At 34.5% G+C, this 24,583-nt stretch overlaps 1 protein-coding gene across 2 annotated transcripts in view; it reads left to right on the forward strand.

Annotated features, from left to right (window-relative positions):
- zgc:162928 overlaps positions 1-24,583 on the forward strand; it is a 193,158-nt gene that overhangs the window by 152,207 nt on the left and 16,368 nt on the right. For both annotated transcript variants that reach the window (NM_001430954.1, XM_005162707.5), the window contains exons 11-12: positions 11,626-11,755; positions 20,968-21,422. In NM_001430954.1, the coding sequence (NP_001417883.1) occupies positions 11,626-11,755; positions 20,968-21,422 (585 nt within the window). The remainder of the gene's footprint in view (positions 1-11,625; positions 11,756-20,967; positions 21,423-24,583) is intronic.

The raw sequence follows: 24,583 nt of genomic DNA on the forward strand, positions 1-24,583 counted from the left end.
CAACAAGAAAATGAATGAATGAATGAATATTTAATGATTGTTAAAGATTGTTTATTGAAACAATGTGCATCTTGTGTGCTGGTGATCTAAAGTTGCGTTCCTGTAGTATTTGTATGATAAAGGATTATGTGAACCAATGATCCTGCAAATGCAAGACTTCTTTAAGGAAATGAACGCAGCATGCAGAGTTTTAAACACTGCTAAAAGTAGTGACTGTTAAGAGTTTTGTGTCTAGAGTTTTGAAAATTGACGTCAGGTTTCTGAAATTTGTGGCAAAAAAAATTTTAAAAAACTGTAATAAACCTTTGTTTCCGATAAAATTGCACTTTGACGTAATACAAGAGTTGTAATGTCTACAAATTAAATCTGTTAGCGCCGAAATTACTTTTGATTTTGGTAATAGATGTGGCTTTTACGAAATTAAGCTCTTATGTTTTGATTAGTAACCAAAACCATATGATTCAGGGTTGTTACTGCTAAAGCTAAGATAGATAGATAGATAGATAGATAGATAGTTAGATAGATAGATAGATAGATAGATAGATAGATAGATAGATAGATAGATAGATAGATAGATAGATAGATAGATAGATAGATAGATAGATAGATAGATAGATAGATAGATAGATAGATAGATAGATAGATAGATAGATAGAACAACAAACAAAACAAAAAGTCTTAAAAGTCCCCACTAAGAAGCATTAAATCAGTAACTTCCTCTCACAGTCTTTGAACTCAAAAAGAAAGAGAAATAATAAATTGGACTGTTTTACAACCATTTTTTCATCTCTCCCATCTAGCAAACAAACAGTGCAAGAGCCTTTTAAATGGTTTTTGCAGCTCAGCCCAGAGGGATTAATGCAATGCGGTCGCTGGTGTTTGCTTTGTTGTGCCAATGCTCTTTATTGCCCATCTCTTTCCTCGTGGCAGGTCAGTGTGGGCAAAGCACAAGCCTCTGCGCTCAGTATAAATGCTAAACATCCCTGTGGCTTGAGTCTGTGGCCGAAAAAAGCTGGCACACGCAGATGTGACAGCAGGCAATGAGCCAGGGTAGTGTTGTCCCTGTGTGGTAAACAGACACAGGCCGGTTGCAATGGCAAATATAAATGCTCAACTTTCCCTTGTGGTTTTTTTCAACCTGCTTCCAATGAACTGGACTTTTCGGGAACAATTACTGTGGCGTTTGATGTGCATAAGAGAAACTGTGCAGCTTTAATAGGTTATTTAATGGGGTTTGAGTGAAGTGTTATACTTTTCCTGCAAGGATTGAGGTGGATTGTTTGCCAGTGGACTCGCTTAAAAGTGAGTCTTTAAAATGCAAATGCTTGCTGAGCGGTCTCGTATTTATCTCAAGTCTGTATTCGATTTCTGAAGCAATTGGATCCATGTATGTGAGTGGACGGAGGCCATTTGAAAGTGGTTGCAAACGACAACCACTGTAGACCAGTCAATTTGCTCTTATACAATGGTTATAAGTCATATGGAATGGAAGCAGGAGGTGATACTTCAATTGGTGGAGTTTTGGTTTCTTGCCACTGTTGTCTCTGGTTTGTTTGGTTGGGACTGATGGAGCTGTGCTTGGTGAAGTTGCTCATCAGTGGATTAGCTTTAATAGTGACATTTCCATAACACTCATCTGAACTAAAGTGAACTTACCTTTTTGTTAAAGGAATTCTTTTAATAGCTCGTTTTCAATGAGTGGTTTGCTACGGTACAGTATAGGGTTGGTATGCTTTTATGCCCGTTTCTACTTTCAAAAGGAACCAAAAAGCAAACCGTTTCATACCACTTTTTGGGTGTTCTGTTGATGTTTTTATGAGGGCGCCTAAAAGTGTGAGTGGTTTTACTTTTTTTTTTTTCAGAGAGCTTGCTTACGCTGGATATATTTAAAATAACGAACTAGAGCTGTTAATAACTTGTGCAAAAAAACAAAGGAGAAGCCTAAAAAAAATGAATGACAGAATTACTTTTTAACAAGATGTACATGTTACATGTTCTGGTGAAGAATAAAGATGAGAGGTTTGAACTGAGCGTATATGTTCTATGTTCTGTATCATTTGTGAACCCAAATAAGGCCTAAATATATGTTTGTTTGTTTGTTTTTTTGTAATTGGTAACATTTCAGAGACTGTAAGGGTCTGTATGTGTTCATAAATGTTGTTTCTTTACTTTTTTATTTTATATAATCACAGTAGGCTACAGTAGGCTATTTTGCATTATTATTGATCTGCAGCTATAATCAAATCCTGTTCATAGAACAGTTAGTAATTAACATTACCCATTTATTTATACAAAAGTAGTTATGTACAGTATATAAAGCATTTGTTTAGTAAGAAGTACCATTTGGCAGTGGACATACAAGCCTGATAAAGGTGACCCATTCTGTACTGTACTGTACCACTCAACGAGGCATAACAGACATTCATACTTTATTTATTCTAACACTAACTAAATCATATTGTTATGGCTTTTAAAAATATTTGAAAAATATTTTTATTAATCTGCTTTGACATGAGCTGCACGGTGGCGCAGTGGGTAGCAAGTTCGCCGCACAGCAAGGTCACTGGTTTGAGCCTCGGCTGGGTCGTTTCTGGGGCGTTTCTGTGTGGAGTTTGCATGTTCTCCTTGTGTTTGCATCGGTTTCCTATGGGTGTTTCCCCCACAAGTCCAAAGACATGTGGTGTAGGTTAATTGGGTTGGCTAAATTGTCGTTAGTGTATGTGTGTGAATGAGTGTGTATAGATGTTTCCCAGTGATGGGTAGCAGCTGGAAGGGCATCCGCTGCGGAAAACATGCTGAATAAGTTGACGGTTAATTCGACTGTGGCGAACCCAGATTAATAAAGGGACTAAGCCGAAAAGAAAATGAATGAATGCTGAATGAATTGACATTATAAAAAGTGCTATAAAAATAAAGGTGAATTGAAATGAATTACTATGTAACATAATTAACTAATATGTTTATTTGTTTATTCTTCAAAGTTTTTATCAAAAGAAACTCAAAGTGTTTTATATAGAAAATCAGATAAATTGTACAGGTATATACGTTAAAATAACTATTTACTTATCCACTTAGACTTTATTGACAGAAACTAGAATTTTTACATAGTGTATGTGCACACTCACAGAAAATGTGAATGGTGCAAATGTTTATTTATGTATGTATGTATGTATGTATGTATATATGTATGTATGTATGTATGTATGTATGTATGTATGTATGTATGTATATATGTATTTATGTATTTATTTATTTATTTATTTATTTATTTATTTATTTATTTTAAGTGTTAAATATATTAATGAAAATATAAATGAAAAAAATAATGAACCAATATTATCTTAAAATAAAAAAATCTCATTCATCAGAAGTAAGTAATATGTATTTATATAGCGCATTTATTGTGGATGGCCATACACCCATGCTTTATAATGATGACGGGGAGGGGGTCTTTCCACACCACCACCAGTGTGCAGCATCCACTTGAAGTGGACAGACAATGATAGAGCCAATTCGGTAGATGGGGATGATTGGGAGGCCATGATCTTAAAAGCCGATGGAGGTAATGTGGCCAGGACACCGGGGTTACACCCCTACTCTTTACGAGAAGTGCCATAGGATTTTTAATGACCACAGAGAGTCAGGACCTCGGTTTAACATGTCATCGGAAAGGCGGTGCCTGCTGAGAGTATACAGTAGTGTCCCCTTCACTAGTGCTGGTTTCACTAACACTGCTTCCAACAGCAACCTAGTTTTCCTGACCAGGCTCAGCCCTGCTTAGCTTCAGTGAGTAAACGGTCTTGGGCTGCAGGGTGATATGGCTGTGGCATAAGTCTAATTTAAGTCTTATGATAAGTCTTATTTTGTGAACAAATACGTTTGCAGCAAAACTGTAACTAGTGGTGTGTGGTAAATATTATACAAATACACATGTGCCTCTTTCATTAAATTAAATCGGTTACACAGTTATGTAGCAACATGCTTGAGATGATAAAAAACAATTGCCAATATGCTGGAAAATATGGTATAACTACATACGTAATTTGAAAATAACAAGGACTCACACACACACACACACATAAACATTGAGTGCTTAAAATGCAAACACTTGTTGAGTGGTCTCGTATTTATCCTTAATCTGTATTTGATTACTGAAGCAATTGGATCCATGCATGTGAGTGGACGGAATTCCCTTTAAAAGTGGTTGCAAGCTTTGGTGGACCAGTCGCTTTGCTCTTAATCCACGATTGCTCATTGAAAATGCAAAACAGCTTTTTTGCTTGGCTTCGTCTCTGATAAGTTCGCAGGAAACCGATTTGTTGAAACTAGTTTGACTCACACTGTTTGGAATCGCACGCACACATCACGATCAATAAAGACAAATGTTGTTGCAAACCACAGTCGTGCTGAAGGCAACAACATTGCGCTTCCCAAGTATTGCTTCAGTTAACAAGTATCTAAGATCTACTATGGGTTTGTATAGCAAATGACGGTCCTAAGTGGAACCAACAAACCACAAGAGAACAGATCGAGTGGAATCAGACATGAATCAACCTTGAATATTAATCCTGACATGCATCTCTTAGCAGTAGCCTCAGAGTTTATGAAATTGTTTCTGTAAACTGTCACATATTTATTTGTTGTTACTGTAAATGCAGACACTTGTCTATAGAGAAACGTCAAAACATTTGTGAGGGAAAACTTTTCTTCCCGGCATGTTTGGATAATTGTCGCTTTGAGCACTCGTGTGTTGAAAGTTTGCTTCGCAGGCTTAGGAGATTCTCTGTAGAGTTACAATGAGTGCATGTTTGCTATTTGTATGTATGTTAAACATGACCTGACCTTGGTTTGTTTAAATTAATAGTGAATTAGGGGCCAGGAAGTCGGATGTACAGAAATGGTTTTGTTTATATGACATACTCCACTATACTTGAGTTTTCAGTGTCTCTTGATACTTTAGATGTCATGCTTTTATAATGATTTGTCACACAGGTATTATTTTTTCTTATTATTAAATTTGAAAACAACCTATTAAACTGCATGCAGAAAAATACACTACCTGACAAAAGTCTTGTCGCCGATACAAGTATAAGGAAGAAAAAATAATAACTTCTAGTTGATCATTTGGTATCAGAAGTGGCTTATATGAAAAGCAAAGACCTCTAGATTAAGCTTATTTTACCAAAATAAAATATTTATGCCCTGTTATACCCCAATATGCCCTGATTTTTACAGTAAGTTCTGACTTTGCTGAGACAAAAGTTTTGTCACTTAACAGAAATAATGGACAGTATAGAAATTAAAGTCATGGTGCAGTGTAAAAAGAATGAATATTGTGTATGACTCTCATGAGCTTAGACGACTGCATCCATACAACTTTGCAATGACTCAAATAACTTCTTTAAAAAAGTCATCTGGAATGACACTCCGAAAGTTCATCAAGACTCATTGGATCCATCTTTAATGCCTCTCAGTCCATACGGGCTCTAGGTCTTCAGCAGTATTTATGATGATTGGGATGCAGTTACATAGATGATTCATCTGAAAAATCTACCTTCTGCCACTTTTCCAAATTATCAACTTATTATTTGTAGCTCTTACTACGGGGTTTGATGGGGAAGACTTTTGTCAGGTCGTGTAGCTATAAGCAGTGATATCCAAAGGATAATCAGGCCGATGCTGAGCTAGAACAGTAAATAGAAGAGAAACCGTATGTAGATTAATGAGAGCACATGTTTTTTTACGATCATATGATTTCTTGATCACTTGGGTCGTTGTATTCCAAAGGAACAATGCAGATGTTAAAACTTTGAAATTTTAGCGTATTAACATGGGATAAATTAATAAAAGACAGTAGATTACCATACTTATTTCTACAGTGTTTTAGAGGTAAATTTCTGGCAACCACAGCTGCCAGTTTTTTATTTTTTTATTTTTTTATGGTATATAAATGATTCAGAATTTTTGGTGAGACTTAACAAACGCATTTAGTTGTAAGAATTGGGCTGAAAGATAATGGCGAGTTCAGACTGCATGATTTTCAAAGTAGTCGTGTCACAGATGTTTTCACACTGCATTACTATCTGTGCTTGCATTTCGTCGCTGCTTTGTTTACACTGCAAGATGGATCGGCGACAGGGGCTTTCAGATTGCATGACTTTACTATAGGAAGAATCGCTGACAACTTAGTCCAAACTACGTCTCACAGCCAAAAACACGTAGTATATCTTTTGTTATTAACTACATAATGAGAAAGAAGCCTTTAATGGGGTAGAACATGTACATGTTTGCTCGCCTGGGTTTAAAGGGAAATAGCCATTTCTCCTCAACGTTGATAATAAACGAATTTCTTTCAGTATGAAACGTCAAACAGACATGGTTGCTCCAGAGTCCTGTTAAACCTCCACTAGTTTTTCCTCCATTTCGTGGATCCAAATAAACCGAAAAAGAGCACTTTTACCTTCTCCCCCAGCCTCCCGCTGGCCTGCAGCAGGTATACACACACGCACACACAAGTGAAAGCTGCTCTCTCATTGGCTGTAGGCGATGGCTGATGTTATTTTCAGTCAAAACTCAATTCACACAGCATGATTTGAATCGGTCACTTTCCAACACAACCTAAAATCAACCAAATATTAACGTCATTTAATGTTGTTCTTGGACATCAAAATACTGAATTGTCCACGTCTGCATCGCGGTGCACTGAAGAAACAATTAATTTTGACACCCCTATTACATATGCAAGTGTTGTGAATTAGTTTGTTGAAAAGTTTTCATAAGAAATTCAAATGTGCGTATAAATACAAAAAAAAAAAAAAAAACATGCAATTATTAGTGAATGAGACACAGCGTTTTCAAATTTAGCATGACCCAAGGAATTCATTAAAATCTAGAAAATGATTAGCAAAACTAGTCATTTTCAAATAGTGTGACTTGGAGGGAATGCTTTTCCTAAATTAGACTTGGGATTTTCAATGTGTTGTCACTCCCTTTACTCTGACTTATTCCCTTATTTATCAGGGGTCGCAACAGCAGAATAAACCAACCATTTATTTTTACAGTTTATTGTTTTATAATGAATACATTTTCACATAAATCTATGCAAAAACAGAAAAAAAAGTAAAAAGCAGCTCATTACCCGGTTCTTGCACTGTAATTTACACACGCAACTCAGACGATATATCATTTCAACATACTAAAAATGTCCATAAAAGTCATTTTGTTGAACCTTTTAACATCAGAAGTTGTTGTTGGAGAGATGAAGGTCCCATAAATCAGTTTGAAAACATACATTAAATGCACAGAAAATACCCATAAATCAGAAGTTGCGGCAAACGTTAATTAACAGAAATAATTTACAATGCAAGGCTAGAAATATTGATTAGGATAAGGATTATTAAGAGTCTTTACACCCAAACCTCTACACCCCTGAATTGTGCTGTACATAAGTTGAAGAGCTCCATATGGTTGTTGCTGAAATTAAACCCATCCAACATATTGCATTTATACCGGCCCTCTCTTTTAATTGCGCAGGCTTCTTAAGTCCATCTGTTCTCCTTGGGGCATAGAGGATGTGTATGAAATATATCTACTGCAGATCTGCTGTTATCAAAACCAAAGCAGAGCCAGAGCAGAAGGACTGCAGGCATCTTCAGTATGATGTACTATAGGTTTATGCTTGAGCTGCATCTTGACTTTACCTCAGTAATATTCTCAACAACAGATATGTGAGCAGTAATATGTGTTCACTTGGTTGTACAATGCTGTTTTTGGTCTGGCTACAATTGAAATAGGATTTTATGAGGTTTTGACATACCTACAACATAATAGCAAACATATTACTTAATATATTGATTTAACAAAGGCTATGCACAATAGTAAACAGCTTATTAGCCTAAGGTACCTCTTTATAGATAACATAGCCTCTGAAAGTTTGACTTGATGCTTAAATTGTAATCGGTATTTTTTATTCAGTTTAGTTGTAGAGGTTTTAAACAGTCATAATTTGTACATCTTTTGTTATTTGGAGGCTAAAGTATTAAACATTGACAATGTTACCAGTAAGAATTATGCAAATTCAATTTCAGTAAATGGTTTAGCTCCAAGATTTTTCCTCAAATACAGCACAATACAAATCTTTTATAGTGCATATATATCACACAGTTGTCAAACATAAAGGTTAAATGGTTTTTATGCTCTTCCAAAACAGCTTGTCCTCAGAACTAATATACAATACACATGATCGATTAATAGCAGACTAATGTGTCAGCCTTTTAGCCAGTATAACTTTTGTGGACAAAACAACCTGACCTTTAAACTTCAGCATTGAAATTAAATGTATACAACTGTGTTAGCAGTTAGCTAAATATTTACACAGTGATTTTTATTCATCTGTTGTCTGCATGTCATTGGTTTATTTTTAAATTTATGGAACAAAAGTGTTCTTAAAAAAACTATTTTATGATCACAAAACAAAACTCGAAGCATCTCTAGCTGGCCATCTTCATCCAATCTCTTATATCATATGGAGTTTATTGATTGTTAGCCAGTTAATCTGCTAGCTAGACTAAAAAAATAAAAAATAAATAAATAATAATGATAATAATTTGTTTCATAAGAAAAAATGACCATATTTTTATGTATTTGCTGTGTTTAATATAATTGCTTTTAAGTGTGCTGCTGTTGAAACATTTAGCATTTATATCCCACAAACCAGTGCCAGCCTTATGTTTGGAACAAAATACATTTTTCCGGTGGCCCGGCAAGTATGCATGCTACCAACAAGTTAAATAGTTACAAACCAATGTGATTTTGATTAATCAGTTGTTTGGTTTATTCTCCATTGCATTGGATTGGAAGATTGTGTTTTTAATCCCTCCAAACCACAAGTTTATTATCACGAAACAGTAAAAGTAGGATCTCCATTCGCTGACCGTCATCCATTCTCATGTCCCAAGTGTTTGATTCTTTGCAGATTTATTATTTAGCATGCTAGCTAGGTTAAATGTCATTTTACAGTACAATAGTTTTGTGCATTACTTTTTTATTGTGCATCTATAATATGAATATAATTACAATTAATTCTTATTGAATTTAAATGTGCTACAGTTACAACACTTCATATTTGCATCCCTCAAAACCAGTGCCAGTGTTTGGAACAACAAAAGACATTTTTCCAGTGGCCTGGCAAATATGCTCATTAGCAATAGGCTAAATCATTACAAACCAGCGTGACTTTGATTCATCAGTTGGTTGTATATCATTGATTTATTCTCCATAGCCTTGAACTGGAAAACTGTTCCTCCAAACCACAAGTTTATTATCCCAAAACAGTAAAAGTAGTCTATCTAGCTGCTTAACATCATCTATTCTCATGTCTAAAGAGTTTATTGATTTTTTTGCAGGTTTATAATTTAGTCTGCTATATAGGCCATATTTTCGAAGCTCCTTTACACAAAACAAATTTACCCTTTAACTTTGTACTATGGAATCTTGAATTTAGAGGTTCAGAAAAATGACAATATTTATGTGTATTTATTTTTAGTTATGTATTTGTAAAAAACTAAAATTATATTTACATTATTTTTTATTAATTTAAAATGTGCTGCACTTACAAAACATTAATATTCCTCAAACCTGTACCAGTGTTTGAACCAGGGATGCTCATAATAACTGAAAGGGTGTGTTTTAAACGATTAGTTCTATCAGTTAAACAATTAAAAAATATTATCTTTTTTTTTTTTTTTTTGGCTGCATAAATTTGCAACACATATTTGTTAATTCGCGGGACGGTAACATGTTGCAACCACATGTGCCTACAGACATATTTTGCCAAGGAAGCTAAATGAAAGAAGAATATTGCTGGTCACAGTTTGAGACAGATGAGTTGGTGCCAAACCAGCGCTGATGCTGATGCCTCTGTCTTGGATCCATGTCATAAACACCTCCATTTATTTGACTAATTTGAGAAAAAAAAGCCACAAAACAAAACTTTCTGAAATGTCCACTTACTTGGAAACAAGCCAGCCACAAATCAGGGTGTCGGGATGTTCTCTCCATCAGAAGGCACTACGGCAACGCCCATAAACACAACAAATAAGCTACAGTTGTCATGATTTAGTGTACAACCAACAAACCAACCTTGTCTTCCATTTGGAAAATTAATAATAGCCTGCATCAGGGATGTCAAACTCAATTCCTGGAGGGCCACAACTCTGCACAGTTTAGTTCCAAACCTAATTAAACACACCTGATCAAACTAATTAAGTCCTTCAGGCTTGCTTGAAACCTACAGGTAAGTGTGTTAGAGCAGTGTTGGAACTAAACATTGCAGGGCTGCGACCTTCCAGAAATTGAGTTTGACATCCCTGGTCTACATAATCTGCGAATCAAACAAATCCAAAGATTTTGTAGATTTTTGCATAATGATAACTCAACACCAATCTTATAAAAAGCTTATAAAACATGTAGGCAAGTTAATGCAATATCATAAGTAAACAACAAAATTGTTATATGTATGCTATAGTAGCCTATACTTTACAAAAAGTCAACACATGAGCCTTGTCATTGTCTTTCATCACACGCACATGAACCAAAAGTGAAAGAGGAAATAAAAGCACACAAGCTCTAAGGATCAATCAGATTCTCAAGACATAATCTTTAAAATAATGACTTCTATTTAAAAAATTGACAGAGGTATTTGAAGAAAAAGCATGTGATGGGAAAAACAGCCTTTGCTGGTTCTTAAAAAAAGATTCAGTCAAGTGTTTTAGTTTTGTAATTTAAATGTATCATTTAAGTGAAAAATTTCTAGGGCATGACTATTTATTTTATTCTTTTTATTTAGTTTAGATTTTTTTTTCTGTGCTGTTGGAAAACTGCAGGTGTGTGAAGATCTTCTGTTATGTTCTGTTGTTAATATGTCCACATGTTAAAATAAACTAGTAATTTAAAATGCAATATTTAATATGTTTGACACAAAATAGACTCCTCAATTATTTAAAAGATTAAATAATAATTTAATATTAATCTGACAGTTAACCATTATATTTGTTTAATGAGTGGCAGTTGTCGGCAGCCAATATTAACTGAAATGAGCATCCCCAGTTTTGACCAGACAAAAAATAATAATAATAATAATAATTTTTCCAGTGGCCCGGCAAGTATGCACATTAGCAACACACTAAATCATTACAAACCAATGTGATTTTGATTAATCTGTTGTTTGTATATCATTGGTTTATTTTCCGTAGCCTTGAACTGAAAGACTGTATTTTTAATCCTCCCCAAACCACAAGTTTATTATCACAAAACACAGTAATACCAGAATCTCTAGCTGCTCGTCGTCATCCATTCTCGGATCCCCAGCGTTTATTGATTGTTACTTCAAAACCCTTTAACCACTTCTAAACGTCTAGCGCAGTGTTCACAAATAAAAAGTTCAGTCCTTGCCGCCATCCGGACTTTCATCCCAAAGAACTGTGGTTTTCAGTGTTTTTCTAATTTCTCTTAAAAAAATAATTGGCGCTCATTATAACAGATATGGCACAGTGTTGTAACCATAAGTTTGTGAAAAGGAGCAAAATTCAAAGCTAATGTACTGTTTCTTGTGCGTGTGTGCCATAGCGTCACCCAGTCTGGGCATCGGATGTGAAGCCCATCAGAGGCACGAGCCCCCAGACGGCCAGACGTGCTCTACAACTCCAGGACTCACTTTTCTCCAAAGAACTGGAAAACATGGGCAAACATCTTGCCGGTAGGTTTTTAACACACAGACACCCACATGCATATAAAAAAGCAGGCCACCTTTCTATTACAGCCTGACACTGTCAAAGGCCACACGTGTGCATGTCTGCCTGCAAACTCCAAAACGAAGGCGTCTCATTGGCTAATTAAAAGCTGATCCACCTATTAAAAATATGTCATGAAAAATGGTGACCGTCTTTGATTTGTTTAATAATGCCACCGCTGCATTAGCTTGTTAGAATCACTGTAAAGTGACAAATCCCTGTCTGCAGATGATCAAACTCAGCCGGCGGTTTGATCTTGCAGACCTCTGAAAGACGTTTTTGTGTGTGATGCTCGTTCATTTGGTAACCGCTTGAAAGCACTGGGCAAAACCAAAGGCACAAACAGCACCAAGAGCTGCAACATGTGTCGTGCAGTTGTTTGTTTACGCATGTACTGCTTTTTTATTTCGCTTCGCTGTCGCACACCGAATACATTTGAAACATATTAAGTATTTAAGAAGGCCACTCTCACTAAGCCATCAGGGCGGCAGCTGTGTGTGTGTGTGTGTGTGTGTGTGTGTGTGTGTTTGTGTGTGTGTGTGTGTGTGTGTGTGTGTGTGTGTGTGTGTGTGCGCATTTAAACATGAATAGTTAACAACATTAGCAAAGTAGATATGAATATTTAGGATTTGCATGCATTTTTTTATAATCTGAAAATAATATAATCATGTTTGATACTATATATATATATATATATATATATATATATACTGTATATATATATATATATATATATATATATATATATATATATATATATATATATATATATATATATATATATATATATATATATATATAAGGGCTCAAAACTAACCTTTTTGCTTGGTAGCACTGGTGCTCCTAACTTAAAAAATTTAAGTGCATCAGCCAAAATTTAGTCGCACCCACCAATTATAAGCACCGTAAGTTTTATACAAACAGAATTATTGCATTTGAAATCAACAGTAATCAAACTATCAAGCAAAAAAAAAAAAAAAATATATATATATATATATATATATATATATATATATCCAAGCGTGAGGAAAATATGTCTCAACGAAATCCCATTCTCACAAGAAAATAGATTTTTATAACATAACTGAGTGATCAAAAGGTACTCGGACCGCTCACTGGCCCTGAACCCTCTGCTTGAAATGAATGTATCTGTTAACGATATAACTCTGCTGTTCTCACGGGTGGTGTCTGATATTGCACTAATGTTTTTGACACATACTGTACCTTATTATGCATACGTCATGTTAATAGCAATACTGGTCTTTTTATGAGCAGCGATATTAATTTACTCAGTGCAAGCCCGTTTGCGATGGTGTACGTTGTGTTGAATTTTACATATAGCTGCTACTTGCACGGCAGACAGCATCTGGCGATTATATGAAGGATTAAACAGAAGCTTTCATGCTAGATGTGGCAAGCAGTTACCAGAAAAAAAATCCATTACACAGACTTTTCATAGCAGACTTGAAGCCAATGGAAGTCTTTTATCCACTCTTCGAAAAGTGTAGAAGGTGGATTAACTTCACATGATCACTAGTAAGATGTGTCATTATTTGTAACTTTAAATGCCATGGTTTCTAAAACAAAATCTGTCAGTGTTATCTTGATTCTCATCTTCATCGATTTACAATTTTTCGCGGTAGTAGCTCTCTCTGTCATCCCAAGCCAAAAGGCTTTGATTGAGTGATTGACAGCTGATATTTCAGTGCTAGAGCAGTGGGCCAATAAGATAAGCGCAAAGGCAGGGCAAGCATTACAGACTTGTCATTTTTTACTGCAGCAAGTTGACATGACAACTGTTTTAAACCATTCCTGAGCGCTGCGTTTAGCGTTTCAAGTGCAGAGATGCATTCTGCGTGAATGTCTCCCAAATCCTGTGGTGAACATTTTGCGGTAAAAACTGGTTGCACACAGTTGCACACAGCACACAGTTTTCTTTTACTGCAGACTAGTTCAGTAAAAAGAAAGAAAGAAGAAATGTCCACACGTGTTTAATGTTTTTCCCTTTTCGCAAACACAACAGTAATCTGGTAATGATTGTGCTGCTTTTCGGGCTTAATTATTGGGATGTCCTGATTAAACAGAGTAATACTGGGAAATCTCTGTAGACTGATGGCATTTCCTGCCATTCTACCTTATAATCTTAAAATTTGAACGAAATCATCTTTGTCATCACTTTTAGATTTTACGCTAGAGAATAATTCAAATACTAGCTTTTAAATGACGTTGGTGAATTAGTAATGGCTTCTGCTGTTCTGACGTCAGCTGCAGATGTGAATGAATGGCTGAAGAAAGTAGTTCCTCATACAAAAGTATTTTTTAGACTCTCCGTGTTTAATTAACTTTTTATATATGCACAATTATGCTGTCAAACTGTTGTATAAATGCAACATCACACTTCTAGCAGTGCAATATGGCTGTATGTAGTCACTGGTAGTCAGTGCATGCCTTCCAGCAGTGCCAATATACAGCCATATCGCTTTGCTACTTGTGTAATATTGCTCATATGTATAATGCATGGTACGATAACCGATTTCAAAGTTTCCCTTGTTTTGGAAAAGTCAAGGTTTTAAAAACGCTAAAATTTTCAGTTCCTAAGGTATATTTAAAGCTTTTTTAAATGTATTTTTTAGAAATCTGTGCTTTTGAAAGTAATAAAGCTAGCACAACTCAAAGTGTTCCCAGATATTTAAAAAGTACTTATTTTAGAGCAGTAATCACTATACTGTAAAAATCATGAAACCATGTTTTATTAGGTATGAAAAATGTATTGTGAAAACACATAGATTATTCATAGATTGTTCACACATTCTCACTGTAAACAGATAAGCATACATGAATGTGTGTGTGTGGGAAGTCTGTATGTGTTTGTTTCTAGTGTGCTTGTTATTCCGTGACTGAGTCATAGGAAAGCATATTCTGACATCACTTTGCGGTAAAAGTCACCCCTGCTCTCAGATGGCATTGATTTAAAGCTGTTTGTCTGTTGAGTTATATCTGAACAGAGCCATCCCATAAGGCCAGGCATTAGCCTCATTCAACAGCCTAATTTACCCCTTTCATGCTTTTATTAGCTGTTAATGTTCTCCGTGTTGAAAGCCAGGCTTCTTCTTTTATCTCATTATTACCTCAATTATGTGGTTAACTAAATCCTCAGACTCCTTTTTAATTTACAATCCTGCTGCGTTGTTTTGTTTTTAGGAATTTAAGAGCTTGATATTTGACTTCTGCCCAAAGAACAACATTATTGGCTGCTTTTTAATGGCAGAGAAAAGCTTTCCGCCACTTTTGGATAAATAAAGCATCACTTTCAGCTTGCTGGAATTCCTCAGATCTTTCTCTTTTTGTGAGATGAGCTGTGGCCACCGTTGATGTGTAGAGAAAAAAAAGTCAGAAAAAAAAGTCAGGAATCAATAAGGTTGCATATGTTCCAAATGACGAGTTTGCGTGCTTAAGGACAGCAGCCTTGTGGGAAGCGTATTTGCCTTTTTTATTTTGATCAAGAGCTGTTTATAATAGATTAGATGTGCTGCTTCTTGTTAACGCTCTAAAGTCAACCCTCCTCCGCTTTGGTACTTGTTTTATTTTTACGGTCATTATATACAGTGGAGATTCAAATCTGAGAACAACCTTTAATTTAATGAAGCACAGTATAAAATGGTTAAAGGGATACACTTACTAGCCACTTTATTAGGTACACCTGACCAACTGCTCAATGCGCAAAATTTCAGCCAATCAATGGCCAGACTGGTTCCAGCTTATAGAAAGTCAACAGTAACTCAAATTACCACTCGTTACAACAGAAGTATGCAAAAAAGCATATCTGAATGCACAACATGTCAAACCTTGAGGCGTATGGGCAACAGAAAACCACACCGGGTGCCACTTCTTTCAGCGAAGAACAGGAAACTGAGGCTACAATTCACACAGTCTCACCAAAATTGGACAATAGAAGATTAGAAAAATGTTACCTGGTCTGATGAGCCTTGATTTCTGCTGCGACATTCAGGTGGTTGGGTCAGAATTTGGCATCAACAACATGAAAGCATGGATGCATTCTGCCTCGTATCAACAGTTCAGGCTGGTGGTGGTGGTGTAATGCTGTAGGGGATATTTTCATGGCCTTTAGTACCAATTGAGCATCGTGTCAACGCCACAGCCTACCTGGTCCCATCTTCTAATGGCTACTTCTAGCAGGATAACGCCCCATGTCATAAAACAAGAATCATCTCAAACTAGTTTCTTGCATATAACAAGAAGTTCACTGTACTTAAATGGCCTTCATAGTCACATGATCTAATTCAGTAGAGCACCTTTCGGATGTGGTGGAATGGGAGATTCGCATCATGGATGTGCTGCTAACAAATCTACAGCAACTGCATTATGCTATCATGTCAATATCGGCCAAAAACTCAGAGAAATATTTCCAATACCTTGTTGTATCTATGCCACAAAGGATTAAGACAGTTTTGAAGGAAAAAGGGGTCCAACCCGGTACTAGTAAGGTGTAGCTGATTAAATAGTGTAGTGAGTGTAGGTCACCTAAAAATCTAAAATATCATTCAGTTTACTCTTTCTCAAGTTATTCCAAACCTTTATGAGTTTGTTTTTCTTCTTCAGTTGCACACAAAACAAGATATTTTGAAAAAAGCTGGAAACCTGTAACCTTTGACTTTCACAGTATTTGTTTTTCCCACTATGAAAGTAATTAGTCACCAATTTCCAGCTTTCTTCGAAATATATTGTTTTGTGTTGCACAGAAGAAAAAAAACTTTAGGGACAAAAAGCCCTGTCACACAGCAAAAACCAGAAAAGCAATTATGGCTTGTAAACCCAGTACAGTCAGTGAACTGTTGAAATCAGGTCAATTCTTCTCTAATGTTAATCTCCACTGTAAATGTTTTTGTTTGATTTTTGTTTGTTTTGCTTTGTTTTCTTTTTTGCATTCAATCATCTTGTGAAAACTGTTTGGACAGAACTATGTGTGTAGAGTGTGGCCACTGTCATATTGGGAGGGTATAAAGATAATAAGTCTCTTTTTTTAAATTTCCTGATGTTAAAATAGGATCAAAATCCCTCCCATTTTGAGGCCCACCACAATGTGAAGTAGGAGTGTGATTTCTCCGCCCACTGATTTGATTGACAGAGTTAATTTAATTGTGCACGGTTTGTATGTGTCTGTGTGTGTTCGTGAACTTTGTAACAACATTGTGTGACATCGTTGCATAAAGGCTTGAATTCACTCCACAACAAATACATCAAATAATCATTGGGAAAGTACTTACTGTTCTCACAATCGATATGTGAGATCTTCTTCCTTCATGTCTGTCACTGTGCTGTTCATCTAATGCAGTCAGATATTGAGGCACACTGTGACAGTCACATTGGAACAGTGGATCGGGAGAACTAGCATTAAAAGCACAGGCAACAAAACAGCTACATTGTGTTCACAACAGAAAATTATAATATCCTGAAAGGTAAAATAAATATTTTGATGGGTATTTTGTGCTGAAACTTTATAGACACATTCTGGAGACACAAATGACTTATCTTAAATCTTGAAAAAGGGGTAAAATAGGTACCCTTTAATGCATTTATGAATATACATCCATGCATTCAGATAAAGCTCATTTAAGAGGCATGTTAGTACAGTGCATTGAGTCTTGCTTTACTGGACTAGGAATACATTCATAATTCATAATCAAGTTGAACTGTTGTACTTGTGATGACTGATGGTTCATGTGTGTATGGTGTTTACAGTGGACATAACTGTGGCTGCTGGGTTCTCAGCCACCACCATCCACTCATCAGGCTCTCTTATAAATATCATGTGGGAAACTTTAAACTCTTGCACAAAAAAAGACATTTTTCATTCGCTTTGTTTTCATTGTCTTTATTTTGGTAAGATTTGCCATCATCACAAATGATTTATTTCTGTGTAATATTTTCACAACAAATCCTTTCCGTCACATATGTGTTTAGGTGGAACAAGTTCCTGTATGCAGTTTAAATTGGACAACAGGGGTTTGCAATTACCTATGATTGACTACAGACAAATCAGTCAAATCATCCATTTACACAATTAGATGTATCATGTATCACAACAATCTGTAATTGTTTCCATAAATGAAATTAATTATGAGAGCTCATGCATTAGATAGAATGACATTTTACACTTTACATTAGTAATCTGAACAACAGACACATGTTTCATATTACAGAAAACTCTCATGGCATTTTGTTAGGAGAAAAAAAAAAACTGTTTGCTTACAAGTTCGTCAAGGTTTCTTAAACACATCAAACTTGAGCATAATATTTACACTGCCCTCCACTAATACAGTATTGGCACACTTGGTAAACATGAACAAAGACAGCTGGAAAAAAGTATTTATTGTTTAACATTTAACCTTTCCTAAAGTTATTAACAATAAAAACTGATGATGCTTGAGTTTATTTTTGGATGAGAATAGAGGCTTTTTTTTTTTCTTTAAACCCTTCCAAGTTTTTTTGTAGTGATGTTAGTGACATCAGATTTTAGTTTTGGAGACTTTCTGACCCCAAGAGCAAACTAACTTCTGCAATTCTCCAGCTGTGATTCTTGGAGATTTCTTGTCTTTTTTCTTTTTCTTTTTTTTCTTTTTTTGGCCACTTGAACCTCCTAATACTAATAAACGCAAACTCAATTTCTTTTCCAGGCTGATCCACAACAACTTTGGAGATTCTTAATGATTTTCCTGATGGTGGAAATGGGGGGCAGCACTGTGGCTCAGTAGTTAGCACTGTTGCCCCACTGTAAGAAAGTCGCTTGTTTGAGTCTCGGCTGGAACAGTATACACTGTTCAAAAAGCAGGATTCCACACAATTAATTCATGTTGTCCCAAACCAAATCAATTAAGTTAACTTAACACTTCTAGCAAATTTATGTGGATTGAACATAAAAAATAAGTTGTCCTAATTAATTCTCAATAATTGTGTTGATTTAGCTTATTTTAAATTTAGTAGTTTGATCAAGAAAAAAAAAAAAAAGTGTATGTGGGTTAATCAGTGTGTATGGATTTTTCCCAGTAATGGGTTGCATCTGGAAGGGTATCCGCTGTGTAAAACATATGCAAGATTAGTTATAGCATTTCATTCCGCTGTTTTGACTCCTGATGAATAAAAGGACTAAGCCGAGGGAAAATTAATGAATAGATGGATAGTGGAAATGAGCATTTTCTGTGTTTTTGCTTTGTTCTTATGGCTACTTTTCACATAATTGTTCAGCTTTTTCAATTGTTTGTTCTCAATGAGATCTAAAAACAAAACTATATATATATTTCCTAAATGAGGTTTAACAGAGCAAGGACATTTTTACAGTATGTCTGATAATATAATAAACTAAGAAAGTCTTAGTTTAGTCAGTTTTTAATTTTTAAACACCATTATAAAGACAAAATTATTAGGCCATTTAAGCTTGAACAAGAACATATGGCATATGGGATATATATATATATATATATATATATATATATATATATATATATATATATATATATATATATATATATATTTCCCAATTTTAGTGAAGGATGTCGTTATATATAGGATATGTCGTTTCTTCTGCATCCTTAATTACTCTCTGACTGAATTCTGGATGGTGGATCCAGATTATCCATTTTTAAATGGAAGTTTTATTTAAAAAAATAAAACAAAAATAAGAATATAAGAACAGATAAATTGGCGTGATGCAGGACATATTAAACTATTCTTGTACACATAGAAAGTAAACGTGCCTTCTAATTTACACTTTATAGCTGACAGAAAATACTGCTGCCACGACTGTTAAAAAAACTTGGCAGAACTTCAGGAAATTGTTTGTGTTTTGTTAAAAAGAGTCCATGTGAGGTTAGTCAATAATCCACACTTATGTATTTTAAGCCTATGAGTGTATTTGAATAAGAATGCAAATAAAAAAAAAGTTAGTCTTTGGCAATAGTTTTAATTGTATATACATAACTTTATAGCTAAATGAAGAAAGCTAAAAGCCTAACATGCTCAGCTAAAATGGCTACTCTTTGTCATCTACGTCTGATACACTTTATTTAATCTTTGTATTTAATAATAATAACAATTATTATTATTATTAGTGGTAGTAGTACATTAATATTAGTCATCATTAAATTGTTTAATCATCATACACTTTATTGTTACATATACAAAACTACTACTGATGCTAATATTAATTAATAGTACATTATATTAATTATTGTTAGTAGTAGTAAATAATGAAACATGTTTTCTGTGCTAATATTACATTTATGCATTTGCTGAGGCTTTCAAAACAACTTACAAAAATGTATTCATTTATTATTATTATTATTGTTATTGTTATTATTATTATTATTAGTAGTAGTAGTAGTAGTAGTAGTAGTAGTAGCAGTAGTGGTATTAGTATGTTAATAATTCTTTCATTCATTTTCTTTTTGACTTAGTCCCTTTATTATTCTGGGGTCACCACAGCAGAATGAACCCCCAACTATTCCAGTATATGTTTTATGCAGCAGATGTCCTTCCAGCTGCAACCCAGTACTGGGAAACACCTATACACTCTCACATTCACTCACATACACTATGGCCAATTTTGTTTACCCAATTCACTTAAACTGCATGTCTTTGGACTGTGGGGAAAACTGGAGCACTGGAACATGCAAACTCCACACATAAATGCCATCTGGCCTAGCCAGGAATCAAATCACTAATTTTCTTGCTGTGAGGCAAGTGTGCTAATCACTGAGCCACTGTGCCGCCCCTTTATTTATGTAATTATTTAGTTAGTTAGTTAGTTAGTTAGTTAGTTAGTTAGTTAGGTAGGTAGCTAGGTAGCTAGGTAGTTACAGTAATTAGTTAAAACACTAAGTTAAATGTCATCGTTGCTTTGTTTTTACATTTTTTAATTAAAAAAAACTTTGTTTTTAAAATATGGTTTTGTTTTCTTTTTTGTGGTTATTCGTTTTATTACCTCAAATAATCTTCTATGTTTAAAAATAAATTGACCATACAATCTCAAACTCATAATCTATAATCTCAATTTATGCCTTTTTAATGTCCCTTATAACCTACCGTCAAAATACTGACAACCCATGACCATTATCATCCCACCGTTGCTCATTCTTTGCTTCTATTATCTGTATTTCCTCAGAGGTGGAGAAGGACTTGGCCAAACTGGCAGAGCAAGGCAAGCTGAACCGAAGTCCAAACAGCCCTCACAGGAGTTTACTCTTACCCCCACTCTTCCACACCACCAACACCCTCCCTGTTCTCGGACAGACATCCAGACCACAGTCTCCCAGCAGCCTTTCCTCAAAAACCACAGGCCTGCCGCTTCACAACCCCAAACCCACAAGCCTCATGACAGACCGAACATCGCCCAGTAACTCCAGCAGCAGAGCCCAGACGCCCAGCAGACCCATCACTCCTAATAGTCTAATGATGCGCTCCTTCACTGCCGCTGGCCATGGAAACAAGGAGCGGGTGTACGGCCGATCGAGGAGCAGACCTGTCACACCAACTGGACAGATCACCAGACCGATACTAACACCACCAGGCCTGAGCACCACTGATCTGTATGGAGGTCTGTGGAGCACACTCACTGAGGTAAACCACATATACTGTGTACAGCAAAATCAGATTCAGAATTCATGTTTTTAATGTTTTAGAATAGAACAAAATGATACAATAAAAAAATGCATAAAAAGTCAGTAATATTGAGAAATAATACTATATAATTTTTTTATATATTTATATTTTTTTTATTCATTAAAAGTTTGCTTCTGCAATTAGTCACACTTTATTTTGATAGTTTTAAATTACATTGCAACTAATTCTAATTATTATACTATATTAAGCTGACATTCTACTAATACTCAAATGAACCATCAATAAAAAAAAAAATGTTAACCTGCATTTTTATCAGTATGTATTTTTTTGTTTTTAAAATTTGCTGTATTCTAAAACATCCATGCATAGCTTTCTAAAAATAAAAAGTATAAATGCTCAATAATAACAAGAAGAGGCATTATTATTATTATTACTATTATTATTATTATTATTATTATTTATATTATTATTGATAGTAGTAGTAGTTGTTGTAGTAATATTCAATAATACTTTAATAAAAACTTCAAGTATGTTTTTTGTGCTATTATTACATTTAATTATAATTTTTATTATTGATTTTATTTTATTATCATATTATTATTATTATTATTAATATGGTTGATTGATTGATTGATTGATTGATTGATTGATTTGTTAGTTTGTTTGTTTGTTTTTTCAAAATAACAAATTTAGTTTTAAAAAAATAAAAAGCATTTATTTTAAAAAGCTGAATATAATTATTGAAATTTTATTTTTATGTTTGACTACCACTTTTTTTACAGTCACATTGTGCATCATTGAAAAAAGTGAATCCATTCTTATTTATATATTTATTATTTGTTTATTATTTTTGCCATTAATAAATAATATGATTACTTTCAAAGAATTACTACATTATAAATTAATATATAATGTAATAATATTGTGAAATATTTAAAAATAAAATGTTAAATATGATGTAAACTCTAACATGAGTAATTTTTTCAAAACTATAATGCTTACTCTAAAGCTACAGTTGAAGTCAGAATTATTAGCCCCCCTTTAATTTTTATTTATTTATTTTTTAATACTTCCCAAATGATTATTAACAGAGCAAGGAAATGTCGACCGTATGTCTGATAATATATATATATTTTTTTCTTCTGGAGAAAGTCTGCTTTATTTCGGCTAGAATACAAGCAGTTTCAAGATTTTTTAAAAAACATTTCAAGGTCAAAATTATTAGCCCCTTTAAGCTATATATTTTTCCGATAGTTTACAGAACAAACCATCATTATACTATAACCTGCCTGATACCATAAGTGGATGCTACACACTGGTGGTTTGAACAGACCCCCTCTCATAATTGTGAAGCGTTTTGTGTGTATGGCCATACACAATAAATGTGCTTTATAAATCTACATTACTTACTTACCTTCCCTAACCTGCCTAGTTACCCTAATTAACCTAGTAAAGCCTTTAAATGTCACTTTAAGCTGTGTAGAAGTGTCTTGAAGAATATCTAGTAAAATATTATTTATTGTCATCATGGCATAGATAAATAAATCAGTTATTAGAAATGGGTTATTAAAACTATTTTGTTTAGAAATGTGTTGAAAAAATCTCTCAGTTAAACAGAAATTTGGGAAAAATTAAACAGGGGGCTAATAATTCAGGGGGGGGGGTAATAATTCTGATTTCAACTGTATTATTATTCTTTTTTTATCTCTAACATATAACAGTCCTGTTGTCTGTGTTTATTATCAACATATATTAATATTAGATTGTTATAGTTATAGAGAGACAGAAAAAAAAACAGGGTCTTAAATCTCTTACTGTTTGGAAATACTAGGACTCATTTTATGTTGGCCTTGAGAAATGTGAAATCTCACATTTGGAAACCCCTGTAAAAGCTCAGGTCATTGAGTTCAGAATCACTCGCACTCTCTGTTAGTTTGTGAAAGCTCTAGACTGTCTAATATTCTATTGTCCATGTCTGACTGCGACCTATTCATCTCACGCTCAATTGAGATTAAGCAATATAATATAAGGATCCACAGCAGAATAAAGGACAGATTTACAAACGACTACTTTGGTATGAAGCAAGAAGGGAGTCTGGCATTTCAGAGTTTCTGTTTTCTTAATCTTTTATTTTCTGGTATTGGTATGTGTTAATAAACCCAAAGCTCCTTTTAAAGTCTATAATACCCACAAACAGGAATCATATTGTTAGCTCATATTCTTATGACTGATGAGGTTTTGAAAACATTAATGCATAAATGCTGATTTCCCCTGCCTGATCCCACAGCTGTTATAGCAATTCAGCTCCTGAATAAGAAAGAGAGATATGCACCTGTACATCTCATTCACTTCAGAACAGGAGATGCCAGACCATTTGTCCTTCTACTCTGTTTTGTTGTAAGCGATTTAGCACTAAAATGTGGTGTAGATGTATGAGCGCTTCCTGTCTGGCCCGTACCGGCGATACCTTTAGTGCTGAAAAATAAGAGCACATAAAAGACTTTAGAAGGGAATAGGGGGCAATTTATTTATTAGAAGTTGGCCCAGAGGATCGACCCAGAGGTGTACTTATTTCAAAAGAAAATAAAAACATCTGTAGAACGAATGGCCCTGACATGCACATTCACCAGCTCTCTACATCTTGAGTTTCCAGTTCACATGGGATTTTGTTGCTTTTCAATTGCCACCTTTTTGCACACGCCACAGCAGTTTGCTCTGATAAATGATTACATTTCCTTAAAATTAGAGCAAATTATGTCCTTTAAGACCCCATGAAATCAAAGCAGGGTTCTGTGGTATTTAGCTGATATGTGTTAGCTTCCAGCTAAAGACTCTGCTTAAAAAGCTGTTTAATCCTTATAAATATGATTTGTTGGCTCAATCCTCATAATGCAGCCAAAATATGAAGTATTTTTGCATTTATAAATTTTATAATAATATATAGCATTTTATAAATTAGACTTCATATTATTTCAACAAAAAAAAAAAAAAGACAAAAAGGTAACATTTTTAAAGGTTACTGTAAGAGATGCTCTGAATTTTCTGGCGACAAAATTTATTAGCTATAAAAAGCATTTTGGGGTTTTCATGCCTTTCTTAGGAGAGTTTTGTCTTATTTCTTGTCCAATTATCTAAATAAATAAATGAATAAATAAATA

This window comes from Danio rerio, chromosome 24, assembly GCF_049306965.1.
Source record: "Danio rerio strain Tuebingen ecotype United States chromosome 24, GRCz12tu, whole genome shotgun sequence".
In the NCBI taxonomy this organism is placed as follows: Eukaryota; Metazoa; Chordata; class Actinopteri; order Cypriniformes; family Danionidae; genus Danio; species Danio rerio.